The 12891-nt window shown below is 35.4% G+C and overlaps 2 protein-coding genes across 6 annotated transcripts in view; both read left to right on the top strand.

The window, feature by feature from the left end:
• Positions 1 to 12891, top strand: part of LOC108737595 (nucleolysin TIA-1) — a 744862-nt gene that overhangs the window by 552595 nt on the left and 179376 nt on the right. The window lies entirely within an intron of this gene.
• The window catches only part of LOC108737603 (lachesin), a 32215-nt gene continuing 25814 nt past the window's right edge, over positions 6491 to 12891 (top strand). The window contains exons 1-2 of the mRNA XM_018470544.2: positions 6491 to 6499; positions 9131 to 9338. Of these exons, the coding sequence (XP_018326046.2) occupies positions 6491 to 6499; positions 9131 to 9338 (217 nt within the window). The remainder of the gene's footprint in view (positions 6500 to 9130; positions 9339 to 12891) is intronic.

Genomic DNA, 12891 nt, shown 5'->3' on the forward strand with positions numbered 1-12891 from the left:
TATCTTTATATTCGCTCTTTCCCTACTTTTTCTTCCCTTGCATACCAGTATTTTAGTTTTACTTTTATTTATTTTCATACAGTACTGATCTGTCAGTACTGCTTCCATTTTATTTAAAGCTATCTCTAGGTCCTCCATGCTAGAAGCTAATACTGCTATATCATCTGCAAATCTAAGCATACTAATCTTTTGCCCTTGCACATCTGTCCCTACAGTTGTACTGTCTTTAATGATGTTGATGGCGTATTCGATGTATGGATTAAAAAGTAGCGGTGACAGTGTGCATCCCTGCCTGACTCCCTTCCTAATATTTACTTCTCTTCTTGTATCCCCAGCTCTATAACTGCCTGTTGCAACACTTTTAAGTATATTTAACATCTTGTCCCATTTAACATTGTCAAAAGCTTTCTCTAAATCTACAAATCCTATGTACGCACTCTTTCCTCTTTCTATCGTTTTCTCTATTGCTACCCGTAAAGCTTTTCGTTCCTCTATTTCTTCTAAACCCAAAAATAGTTCTTCCGCCCTTTTTTCCATCCTCCTCTGTACAATTCTAGTTAAGATTTTTGACGCATGGGAAGTTAAGCTAATTGTTCGAAATTTCTTGTACCTATTCGCGCCCCTCTTCTTAGGTAATGTTACTACTACGTTCCGTTTATAATCCTCTGGGAGTTTCCCCGTTTCGTAAATGTGACTAACTAAAATACCCCTATAAAACCTAAAAACAAATAAATTTTACTAGTGCATTAGTATTCTAGTTTTAAGGAAATGCGAAGATTAGCTCAAGATAGGAAGGAGTGGAGATGCATGTCTAACCAGTCTTAAGACTGACGACCTTATGATGATATCGAAATATAATCTTATTTATACTCATGTTTCTCATATCAACAGGAAATAGATAATATGTTTGGTTTGACAAAGAAATTTTAACGATTATAATACATTTAATAGTGAAAAATTCATTTTCAATTTATAACCAAATATACTAACTTAAGTTAAAGAGGGAAAATTTGTTGCTGTTGTCACACCCTCGCCGCGAATCGAACCCGGGACATTTGGTTTTACGCGAGGCAGAATAAATTTTTAATTTCGAAGCGTATTGCAAAAAAATGTTTTTTGATGTAAAACCATCACCGCAGTTAATGTAATGTAAATCGAACACAAAAGCCAAAATAACAATTTCAGTAACCTCTACATCAAAAAGTGGAAAATCCGTGATACGTGTTTTGCTAGCTAATCTGAAAACTTCAAAGGAGGAGAAGAATTACTCTTTTGGAATCGTTTAACCTATGAAATATGTGTCTGGAATTCCTTCACATATTTTAACGGAAGGATAATCCCTGTTATTTTCTTTACAAAAAGGTTTAGGTACCTACCCATGCCATTATTTTTTAAAGTATTAAAAGTAGCAGAGGTGATAGTACATTCGTAAATTATTGACTAACAGACTTTAAAATTGTATTTTGAAAGTGACTCTTTTTTCAAATATAAGCAAAGAGGCTAACTTATTCTTTGTGGAAAGTAACATTGCTGCATGTAAACATGGTTGTCCTTGGCGACCTTTGCTCTTGCATACGCCAGTAACAGGGTCACGTATGAGTTGGGCATTTCGCAAATGGTACAAGTGTAAACATTAACATTATGTAATGGTATACGGTGTACAAGGAAGAAAATTAGAAAAAAACCTCTTTTATCTGCCGCATCGGTTATAAACAACTAACAGTTTTAGTTCGAGTCACCAAAAATCCTTTTAGTTATCATCATCTAATACATCACAAGAAAAACTTTTGGGTTTTTATTCTCTTCAGCTGTTAGTGCTGGTGGGCAAGCACTTCTGTAACAAAATTTACTCACTCACACTTACTTAATACCAGTATACAAGGAAAGAAAAAGTAGAGAAAGAGCGAAAGATAGGAGACGAAACATTAGAAGAAGTGGCTGATTTTAGATATCTAGGAAGTCAGATAAGTCAGGACGGAAGGATTAGTAGGGATATAAAGCAGAGAATAGCGCAGGGTCAAGTTGCCTTCAATAAAGAGGAGTCACTTCTATGCTCGCGAACGATTAATTTAGAAATATGAAAAAGATTATTAAAGGTGTATGTTTGGAGCGTGACGCTGTATGGGTGCGAAACATGGACGGTGGGCATGGTGGAAAATAAAAGGTTAGAAGCGTTCGAAATGTGGTGTTACAGGCAAATGATGAGGATACCGTGGATAGAGAAGGTTAGAAATGAAGAGGTAATAGAAAAAATAGGACAACAGAGGACTCTATTGAAGTCAATAAAAAATAGGCGAGATAGGTTAGTAGGACACCTTCTCATGAAGGTCTAGTCAGAGTGAGTTGTTCTAGTTTTAGGGATATGCAAAGATTAGCTCAGGATAGGAAGGAGTGAAGGTGCGTGTCTGACCAGTCTTTCAGAATAATCTTTCTCGATATTGACGGCGATTCGACCCTGCGCTATCCTCTGCTTTATATCTCTACTAATCCTTCCGCCCTGACTTATTATTTGACTTCTTATATACCTAAAATCAGCCACTTCTTCTAATTTTTTGTCTCCGATCCTTATTTTTGCTCTTTACCTACTTTTCTTCCCTTGCAATATAAAAAAAAGATCCGTGTGCTCGAATATAAGAATCCACATCCATTAGAACAGTCGATATATATATACATTCAATAATAGATTTAATCCATCGGCTCCACATTAAATTCTTTATCCATTCCAGTGAACGCCTTGTCTTTACCTTCTTGCTNACTCGTAGTGGTTAAGATAACACACAGAAAAAGAAACACTTTTTAAGATTGGTGAATATCTTAATCATTTAATACAGGAACTTTTGAAAACTCATAAATAAACCCTACAACGAATAACATTGAGAAATAAATACTGTAATTTTTGGGGATGAAAGATCCACCCTCTGCCTATCTAGGTAAATTATATGTGCACAACCCACAACCCCAAAAATTACAGTATTTATTACTCAATGGTATATGTTGTAAGGTTTCTTTATGAGTTTTCAAAAGTTCCTGTATTAAATGATTTTACCAATCTACTTTTCTTAAAAAGTTCACATTTCTTTTTCCGTGTGTTATCTTAACCAATATGAGTATACGTGTGTGCTGTTATAGAAGTGCCTAATGCGATTTTGATTGTATTCCGAGCAGAATTGCGCAACTCTGTGCTCAAGAGTGATAGATACACTTCTATTGTTAGAGAAAGAAAACGTTTCTCGTGCAGCAGACAATAGTCTTTTGGATGAAGTTAATCAAGTGGAAATGTTTCCATTTTTTACAACCTTTGATGTTTACCTCGTAATAGGACTTAAGATTGGTGTTGCAAAAAATATAAACGAACAGGATAATGTAAAATTAAATTTCCCGATTTATAGCTTGTTTCGTTTCCTTCTTCTACTTCGCTCGGTTATTGGAAAAGCGCGGAATTCTTTATTTCCAACATCAATAGTAACGGACACATTTAACACAATCACTATTCATTGTTTGAAAAACAAAACAGAAATAAATGCAATTATATTATTAATTTATGTGAAAAGCCAAAGTCAGAAGTTACTTTTCTAGGTAAACAAAATAACTATTCAATTATGCGAAGAAATAATTATAAAACAACTTTTGAAAGTATTTTCTACCTAATTGGTTGCATTTTAGAATAATTTTGAAAGGAATTGTTTTCCCCAATCAATCGAAAAACTATCGGAAAACGTTAGATAATGGCCATAGGTACCTACCAAAACATTCAAATGAAACGATGTCCTTTGATGATTGCAAAATTAACATTCCAAAAAACTGTTTACTTTACAAAATTCAAACTGTCTGCCCTAAACTATTAGACATACAAAGATATCCATTAAATTTATTACGCTTGGGATACAAAATAATAAGTTTACCTATCGTAACGTAAAGCAAGACAATTTGAGTTGAGCGTACCCTTCAAAGTCTTCCTGTTAGTGTTGCCCAAACGCAAGAACAAGACGAGACTTAGCCAGTCTTGGTCTTGGTCTTGCGCCAATACACCTGGTCTTGGTCTTGGTCTTGGTCTTGCGCTCCCAGTCTTGGTCTTGGTCTTGGTCTTGCAGCAAGAGTCTTGCAAGTCTTGCAATTACCTATTAGTCTATTACTATTTATTAAAGTTTACTTTAAATCCTAGAAAAACGTATTAGAATTGGAACATTGTGAGCTTGAATGAATATAGCCATAGTAAAGATCAAGCAACAATAATATAAAGCGTGTAAAAAAATTCGAAATTATTTTGCATGAGTATACCTACACCCTATGGCGGCAATCAAATAGTGTCAAATGTTATGATTTCGGCGTGGCGGCAACGATTGTTTTAGATTTCAAAAGAAGCCGCCGGCGCGTGTATCATAACCATGTACTTCCGAAAAGCGGCAAATTTCTTTGAGAAGTAAGTACAAAACCTTTGGTGCCGCATTATCAAAGTGCCGATGGTTAAAACATAACTATGCATGCACTCAGTTTGATTTTAATAATTTTTTTATTCGCTATGTTTATGGTATTAGTCGTAATGCGCATAGGTCCAGTTTTTCATATTCTTTGATACAGTTTTTTGCGTCTCATAGAATTCCTAAGCGTACCTACCTATACACCGAACTGTTACACCTAACTACTCAGTGAAATAGCGCTAAGTCCTAGCTGCAAGACGCAAGAGTCTTGCAGGCTATGTCTTGTTCTTGCTCAAGTCTTGCACGGTCAGTCTTGGTCTTGGTCTTGCTAAAAATACGCGGTCTTGTTCTTGGTCTTGGTCTTGCAAAAACGCAAGAACAAGACCAAGACTGCAAGACCAAGACTGAATTTGGGCAACACTACTTCCTTTTGAACAACCACTAATTTGTTAGTTAACTGACACTTAGCATGGAGAGGTAGATGCATCGTTATAATAAGAGTTTCAGTATTGATTATGGTACAGTTGATGTGGTCATCATTTAAAATTGATTGACCCAATACACTCCGAGTAACATCAATCGGGAATTCCACTGCTACTTCTATTTTCATGTAGAATAGATAAATAAGTGATTCGCCGATAAAGTGGGGCAGAGTGGAAGTAGTCGTTCCTTTAAAATCGTGAATTGCTTCTGAAAATGTCTTTTCAATTTTGCATACAACTAAACAACTACTCTTTGTAGTTTTTCCTTCAATTTCGATAGCATTTTTAAAACGAGACCTCAGACAGCATTATGTAAATCAAAACATAAATGTCATAAACTTCAAAAAACGCATTTTCAATAATGTACAATAAAATGAAATGTATTTTACGAATGGCATCAAGTGCTTTATTACAGTTGAAAGGCAGGTGTTGTAAGGTGTTTACAATTTGAACGAAGCGTTTACATGTTTAGCAAGAACGAATAAATTTTTGAAGTGGCGCTAGCAAAAATGAAATTACTTATTACTTTATATTCCGTGGAAGTTGCTTCTGGGACAACATGCATTCATTACCATCCCCGTTGACAATTCAAATTAAAAGGCCGGTGCAGTTAATGAAAACAAAACAGGAGAAATGGCATTAACATTCGGAGAAAAGTCGGCAGCTATCGGCTGATACAGAGAGAGAGAGGGGAAGGATTTTAAATGAGATAAAGCCATTCCAGTCCATTTTCTTGCCTCTGTTGAGGCCAAGTGCTCGTAAATATCCTGAATTGTAGCGCATTACAGGATAGCAGCAAAATTGTTTCCTTTATACCCTCGAGAGTTCCCATTACATTTAGATATTTACTTATGTGCAGAACCTACTGCGACAAAAATAAATATCGCCTACTGTATCGAAATCTTACAAAATGGTCTTTACGAACTTAGGTATCTACTTTTTATTTTTATCATCATCATAAGGGCGTCAGTCCTGAGACTGGTTGGACACGCACCTCCACTTCTTCATAACCTGTGCTAATCTTCTCATTTCCTTAAAACTAGGACATCCTACATCATTAACCATTATATAGGTCTACTTCTTAACTCCTGTTTCTGCCTCTAATATGTCTCTGACTAGACCTTCGTGCATGAGAAGGTATCCTACCAACCCATCTGGCCTATTTCTTATTGACTTTCTCTGTTCTCCTATTCTTTCTAACACCTTTTCATTTCTAACCTTCTCTATCTAAAAACTAATGGGTGAAAACCAATTTTGTACCTTGATGTGATTTAGTGTATGTGAACATATGTACATTACTAATCATACATTTTGTTACTATGTATACAGTCGAGGTATACAATTACGGGTACAATACGATAACAAAATCATAAAACGAACGTAAAAATGCTAGATATTCCAGTGGTAACACTTTGTGTATCCTAAACTTGCAATATCAATAAAAAGCCATCAAACAACCTATCCTTGCATAACCATTGAAAAACTACTCCCATCGACGTCGCCGCAAATATCTAAAAGTAATAAAATTCAAGAAAATATAACGCGGTAGAAACACATTGCTACTTTCTAGCAACAAATTTCACCTTAGCAATGACGACCGTATGAACTTTAAGGTATAAAAATGATAACAATTGAAAACGAAACGACGCAAAACAAGAAACAATCGCATAATATCATAACCGAAAAGGTTCATTGATAAATCAACATCATAAAGCATAAAAACAAAGCAACTGCAGCGATGTTTCATCATACACATAGTAAACTTCACAATGCCCGATCGCTGCGAAAACGTCATGCCAGCTAATACGAAAGGTACCTACTAAAAATTCTAGTCACGACGTAAGTACTACAATACCTGATGATTACAGGTTGAATAGCTGAAGGAAAAGCCGTAAACTCTAGCAAAACGCAAAACCTGATCGCTGCGCAACCCTCACGAAACCTAATCGCTGCGCAATCGTCACGAAACCTAATCGCTGCGCAATCGTCACGAAACCTAATCGCTGCGCAATCGTCACGAAACCTAATCGCTGCGCAAACGTAACGAAACCTAATCGCTGGGCAAACATCACAACCCCTGATAGATGTAGTCATAATTTAAATAACATAAAACCCGCTCGTTTCGCAGTAATACTGCGCGATTAGCACAAAATCTTAGCGCTACGTAAGCTGAAAAAAATAGAAAGTAACTGTTGATTGAGAAAGAATTTCAGAAACAGTGTGTAAGTTTATCTAAAATTGTGTTTATTCTTAAACTTCAAATGAATAGCAAAAGACACATTGAAAAAGGGCAGTTGAGATGCGCGCACGTTTCGTTTGACATTACATATTCACGAAACTCTGCGCAAACATAAAGACATCGACGACGTTCGATCGAACTGATAATGCATTGAAACGACAGCTGCACTTGAAACTTAAAACGAGTTCCACTGTTCACATTAGTTCCATCTTCATCGAAACAAAAATAATTTACGAAAGTTGAAAGCTGCATTAACACTGCTTTCTGGAGTCGAACTCAAACTCTGCCATTATCGATGAAATGAGAATGTTACTTTGGACAAATTTTGAGCGCAAGATTTAACATGAATAATTTAACGGCTTGTTTAGCTTGTTGGATAAAACTGTTCCCCAGAATTTTTACTACATATACACAAGCAACATAACAAAAAAAAAAGCCCTAAACCCACGGACGAATTTGATGTGCGAATAAAAAAGTCCTTAATAAAAGCGTGACTACCACCACGATGTACTACCTAAAATAAGGAAATACAAAAATTTTCAGCTACAAATTTTCACATTTTTTAAATAAATTACTGATCAAACCAAATTACCCTTTTTTGTTTTGTGGCACCAGTAATGTTCATAGGGAGCAAATTGTGAGATAATGTATGTCGAAGGTTACTCTAAATTGTAAGTACTTGGCACTTGTAGGTACATTGGTCAAACCGGTGGACCTTTGAAATTAGAATAAACGTACATAAGCTTACATATCACTGATTAAATTAGAATAATAATTAAATGTTACAGATTTGAGATATGTTGTGTGTGAAGTACATGGACTTAGCCGTTCATATCCGTTGAACACTGGCGTACATTAATGCAAGCTTCTAAGCTGTTTTGTTCATATAAAACGTGATTAATTTCAGAAATGTAACAGCCCTTAAGGGAAATACCCGGTAGTTAACTGGACCAGTATACATACGTATCGCTGGCCAAGCTCATACTTTTTGTCACCGTTTTTACAACATTTTTTATTTCATGACAGCTAGCAGACTGTCTTACTTCCAGACCGTTACCAAACACTCATTTAGAGATTTAATTCTCTGGCTTGCCTCATCCTGCTACTATGTAAACATAACCACAACATGTAGCGTGCTGGTGCATTGCTCCCACAGTTGTACCGTTGAGAGCATTATTCTTATCACGCCGTTCTCATTTCTCTGCTAAAATAAATTTGCTCCCTGTTTCTGTATTTGTAACGCTCTCTTGATGACCCGCAGCTGTAATGCAGTCTTCTGGTCATATCAAAACGAAGAAAAAGACAAAGAAACGTCTTCAACCACTAACTCATCAAGATGTTCAACGTTTCTATAGTATGTTTCTAGTAAATGTGACTATCAAACTACGAACAAGGCAATTTATTAATCGCAAAACTTTTTATCAACAAATAATGATAATTTCATAATTACTAAAACCAACTAATTAACCACGCGACTCAAACAATAAATAATTAATAATTCATCAATTTTTTTTGCTAATCAAAATCAACAACCTATTGGTATTTTATTGTTTCATCATTAAAAACTACTTGTGTAGTAGCAAATCGCAAAGGTAGACAGACCGTTATTGCAACAACCCCATTCTTTTTTATCGCGGGGTTTATTTTGCAAGAGTAGCAAACATCTGTTCATAGAGCACTCACGTGTGCCATGTGGGAGATCCGCAAGGCAATCTGCATTACATGATCGAGTTTCTCTGGCTTTCATCCAGATATTGCCAACGTGTTAGTTCTTTGTAAATAAGGATAACTTCGATCACACACTACATACGTATAACGAGAGCTATTGTGTGAAAATATCTAGCCAATAACTAACAAATTATTAATTTATATAGTATTGTAGATTCATTCATTTTTCATCGTTTTTTTTTGCCAAGAGCAAACAGGATCATTCCCAATCGTTAACTATAACGTATATTTTTCACAAACTTACGAAGTTTCTTTTATTCTAGGTTGCATGGATACACATAGATCGTCAAATGATAGTCACGATACACAGACATGTAATTTCCAGAATTCCCCGGTTTAGTGTATCACATGATAACGCAAAAACCTGGCTACTTCATGTAAGCGACGTTCAGCAAGAAGATCGTGGTTATTACATGTGTCAAGTTAACACAAATCCGATGATAAGTCAAGTAGGATACCTTCAAGTTGTAGGTAAGCTCAACTGTTTAATTTGTTCTTCGATTATGTAATTAATTACTACTGATGATGATATCAAAACTACAATTATATTACAAAACAATTAAAATCTTGTCACGCAAAATACAGGATTCAAAGCGAGTTTGCCAGAAATTGGCTAAAATGACGAAAAATTACTCGAAGGTCAATCAAGTACCAAAACCAATATATTGGGATTCGTCAAATGAGCATACACCATCTGGTGGCAAAATTTATAACTCGAATGAGGGAAAAATTTACATACGAACTGTGCACGCAAATTGTAAAATTGTTTATTANGTTAATGTGAAAATTCATTTTCAATTTATAACCAAATATACTAACTCAAGTTAAAGAGGGAAAATTTGTTGCTGTTGTCACACCCTCGCCGCGAATCGAACCCGAGATTTTCCCTCGTTAAAAAATTGAAAATTAATTTTCACATTAACAGTCTGTAATTCAGCCTACAGGTGTTGGAAATTTGAGAATAATAAGCCTCAGATTGTACTTTGGAGATGAGGATCATGTGTTTGGTAGCAAAGGTTACAAAAATAACGATGTAGATATTATAAAAAATGGAGAAAATGTGTTCGGGTTTTCCGTTTGTCGCTGTGTACCAACGAACGCAATATTGATGCTATAAAGTGGCTTAAAAGTCTAGTTAAGATATAAAGGGAAATAACAACCACGTCGGCTACAGTTAGTATCACTTTTCTTGGTAGCCGAAATAAAAGTGACGTAGTATTTTGCGCGCCGTGGCTCTAAAATCTTCCATTTACCTCCTGCTCTTCCTCGTTTCCTCAAAATTACCCGATATAACCATATAACTGGAGAAAACAGCTTCTGGGCGATGCAGCAACTCTAGTCTATTACGAGCCATCACGCTGATTGATCAGTTGCTGCAACCAGCAAACTTAAAGTGATATTGATCATCAAAAGTTACTTATTTTGCACTTAAATTTAACAGCTGCTATCGGAAATTGTTTAAATATCGGACACTTTTTGCATACATTACCAAAGTCACAGACCAGGTACATTTATCGAACACTAAGTTCTTTATAACATTCAACGGATTCATGTTTAAGGGTTGTTAGAGACAAATTAGAAACAGAAACAGGGTTTTTTGCTTAGTCTAGCGTTCTAGAAATGAAAGGATTGATTGAAGATAGGTGCATGACCTTTTAAAGACAGATTTGATGATGTTACTCTAAGTATATAAAAGCAAAAAGTCACTCATGCACTCTCCGAGTAAAACCTAGGTAGGAGACGTTATCCGTTAGCCCCAAATTTGGTCAGACTCAGCCACCAATGAAAAAAATAAAGTACTTGTTTATATTAGCATAGGTACTGTAAAATAAAATATTTATTAGTTTCAATTCTTCCTAGAAAGTTTAGTTGTAAATTTAAACGAACGCGTTACACCAAAATTGCTAACAGACTTTCGCTCAATTTTTTTGCAATTTGCATTGACGTACCAATTAAGCCACCTGGGCCGTTAGAGTGACGGCCTGTCGGCGACAAGAAATGGCATCGCACCGATTAAACATTGCACTGTTTTCAGGCAAGTTAAATTAAAAAGCAATATCGAGACCTAACATAACGCTCGCGTTATTGATGATAGGGCGATTTATCTTTTGTTATTTGGCACTTGCATATTTCGTTATTTGGCCGGACAAAATGTTTATTAAGTTGACCGATATTATAACACGTTATTTTGTTACAGCAATGACAGACGAGCCCAGATTCGCTGAACCCATACCGAACGTAACCGTCGCTCTTGGACGAGATGCCAGTCTACCATGTGTTGTAGAAAATTTAGGAGATTACAAGGTCAGCAAGCAAATCAATACTTTATATCAATTAAACTTAAATTATTCGTAAAATTCGGAAAATGTAAAAATCCCATTAATTAAAATAATCAATTCACGGAAATAATCCATTGTGTAGATAATCTGAAACAATCGACGGAGAGAACTAGGGGAGACCTTAAAAAAATTATTTTACTCAGAATTAATGTTATTTTGCAAGCTATTTGATAAATTATAATATTTATATATAGATAATAGCTATCACTTTTGAGCATTTCTATAACAGCACAGACGTACACTCGTAGTGGTTAAGATAACACACAGAAAAAGAAACACTTTTTAAGATTGGTGAATATCTTAATCATTTAATACAGGAACTTTTGAAAACTCATAAATAAACCCTACAACGAATAACATTGAGAAATAAATACTGTAATTTTTGGGGATGAAAGATCCACCCTCTGCCTATCTAGGTAAATTATATGTGCACAACCCACAACCCCAAAAATTACAGTATTTATTACTCAATGGTATATGTTGTAAGGTTTCTTTATGAGTTTTCAAAAGTTCCTGTATTAAATGATTTTACCAATCTACTTTTCTTAAAAAGTTCACATTTCTTTTTCTGTGTGTTATCTTAACCAATATGAGTATACGTGTGTGCTGTTATAGAAGTGCCTAATGCGATTTTGATTGTATTCCGAGCAGAATTGCGCAACTCTGTGCTCAAGAGTGATAGATACACTTCTATTGTTAGAGAAAGAAAACGTTTCTCGTGCAGCAGACAATAGTCTTTTGGATGAAGTTAATCAAGTGGAAATGTTTCCATTTTTTACAACCTTTGATGTTTACCTCGTAATAGGACTTAAGATTGGTGTTGCAAAAAATATAAACGAACAGGATAATGTAAAATTAAATTTCCCGATTTATAGCTTGTTTCGTTTCCTTCTTCTACTTCGCTCGGTTATTGGAAAAGCGCGGAATTCTTTATTTCCAACATCAATAGTAACGGACACATTTAACACAATCACTATTCATTGTTTGAAAAACAAAACAGAAATAAATGCAATTATATTATTAATTTATGTGAAAAGCCAAAGTCAGAAGTTACTTTTCTAGGTAAACAAAATAACTATTCAGTATCACTTTTCTTGGTAGCCGAAATAAAAGTGACGTAGTATTTTGCGCGCCGTGGCTCTAAAATCTTCCATTTACCTCCTGCTCTTCCTCGTTTCCCCAAAATTACCCGATATAACCATATAACTGGAGAAAACAGCTTCTGGGCGATGCAGCAACTCTAGTCTATTACGAGCCATCACGCTGATTGATCAGTTGCTGCAACCAGCAAACTTAAAGTGATATTGATCATCAAAAGTTACTTATTTTGCACTTAAATTTAACAGCTGCTATCGGAAATTGTTTAAATATCGGACACTTTTTGCATACATTACCAAAGTCACAGACCAGGTACATTTATCGAACACTAAGTTCTTTATAACATTCAACGGATTCATGTTTAAGGGTTGTTAGAGACAAATTAGAAACAGAAACAGGGTTTTTTGCTTAGTCTAGCGTTCTAGAAATGAAAGGATTGATTGAAGATAGGTGCATGACCTTTTAAAGACAGATTTGATGATGTTACTCTAAGTATATAAAAGCAAAAAGTCACTCATGCACTCTCCGAGTAAAACCTAGGTAGGAGACGTTATCCGTTAGCCCCAAATTTGGTCAGACTCAGCCAC

Source organism: Agrilus planipennis, unplaced genomic scaffold, assembly GCF_000699045.2.
Source record: "Agrilus planipennis isolate EAB-ADULT unplaced genomic scaffold, Apla_2.0 scaffold15, whole genome shotgun sequence".
Taxonomy (NCBI): Eukaryota; Metazoa; Arthropoda; class Insecta; order Coleoptera; family Buprestidae; genus Agrilus; species Agrilus planipennis.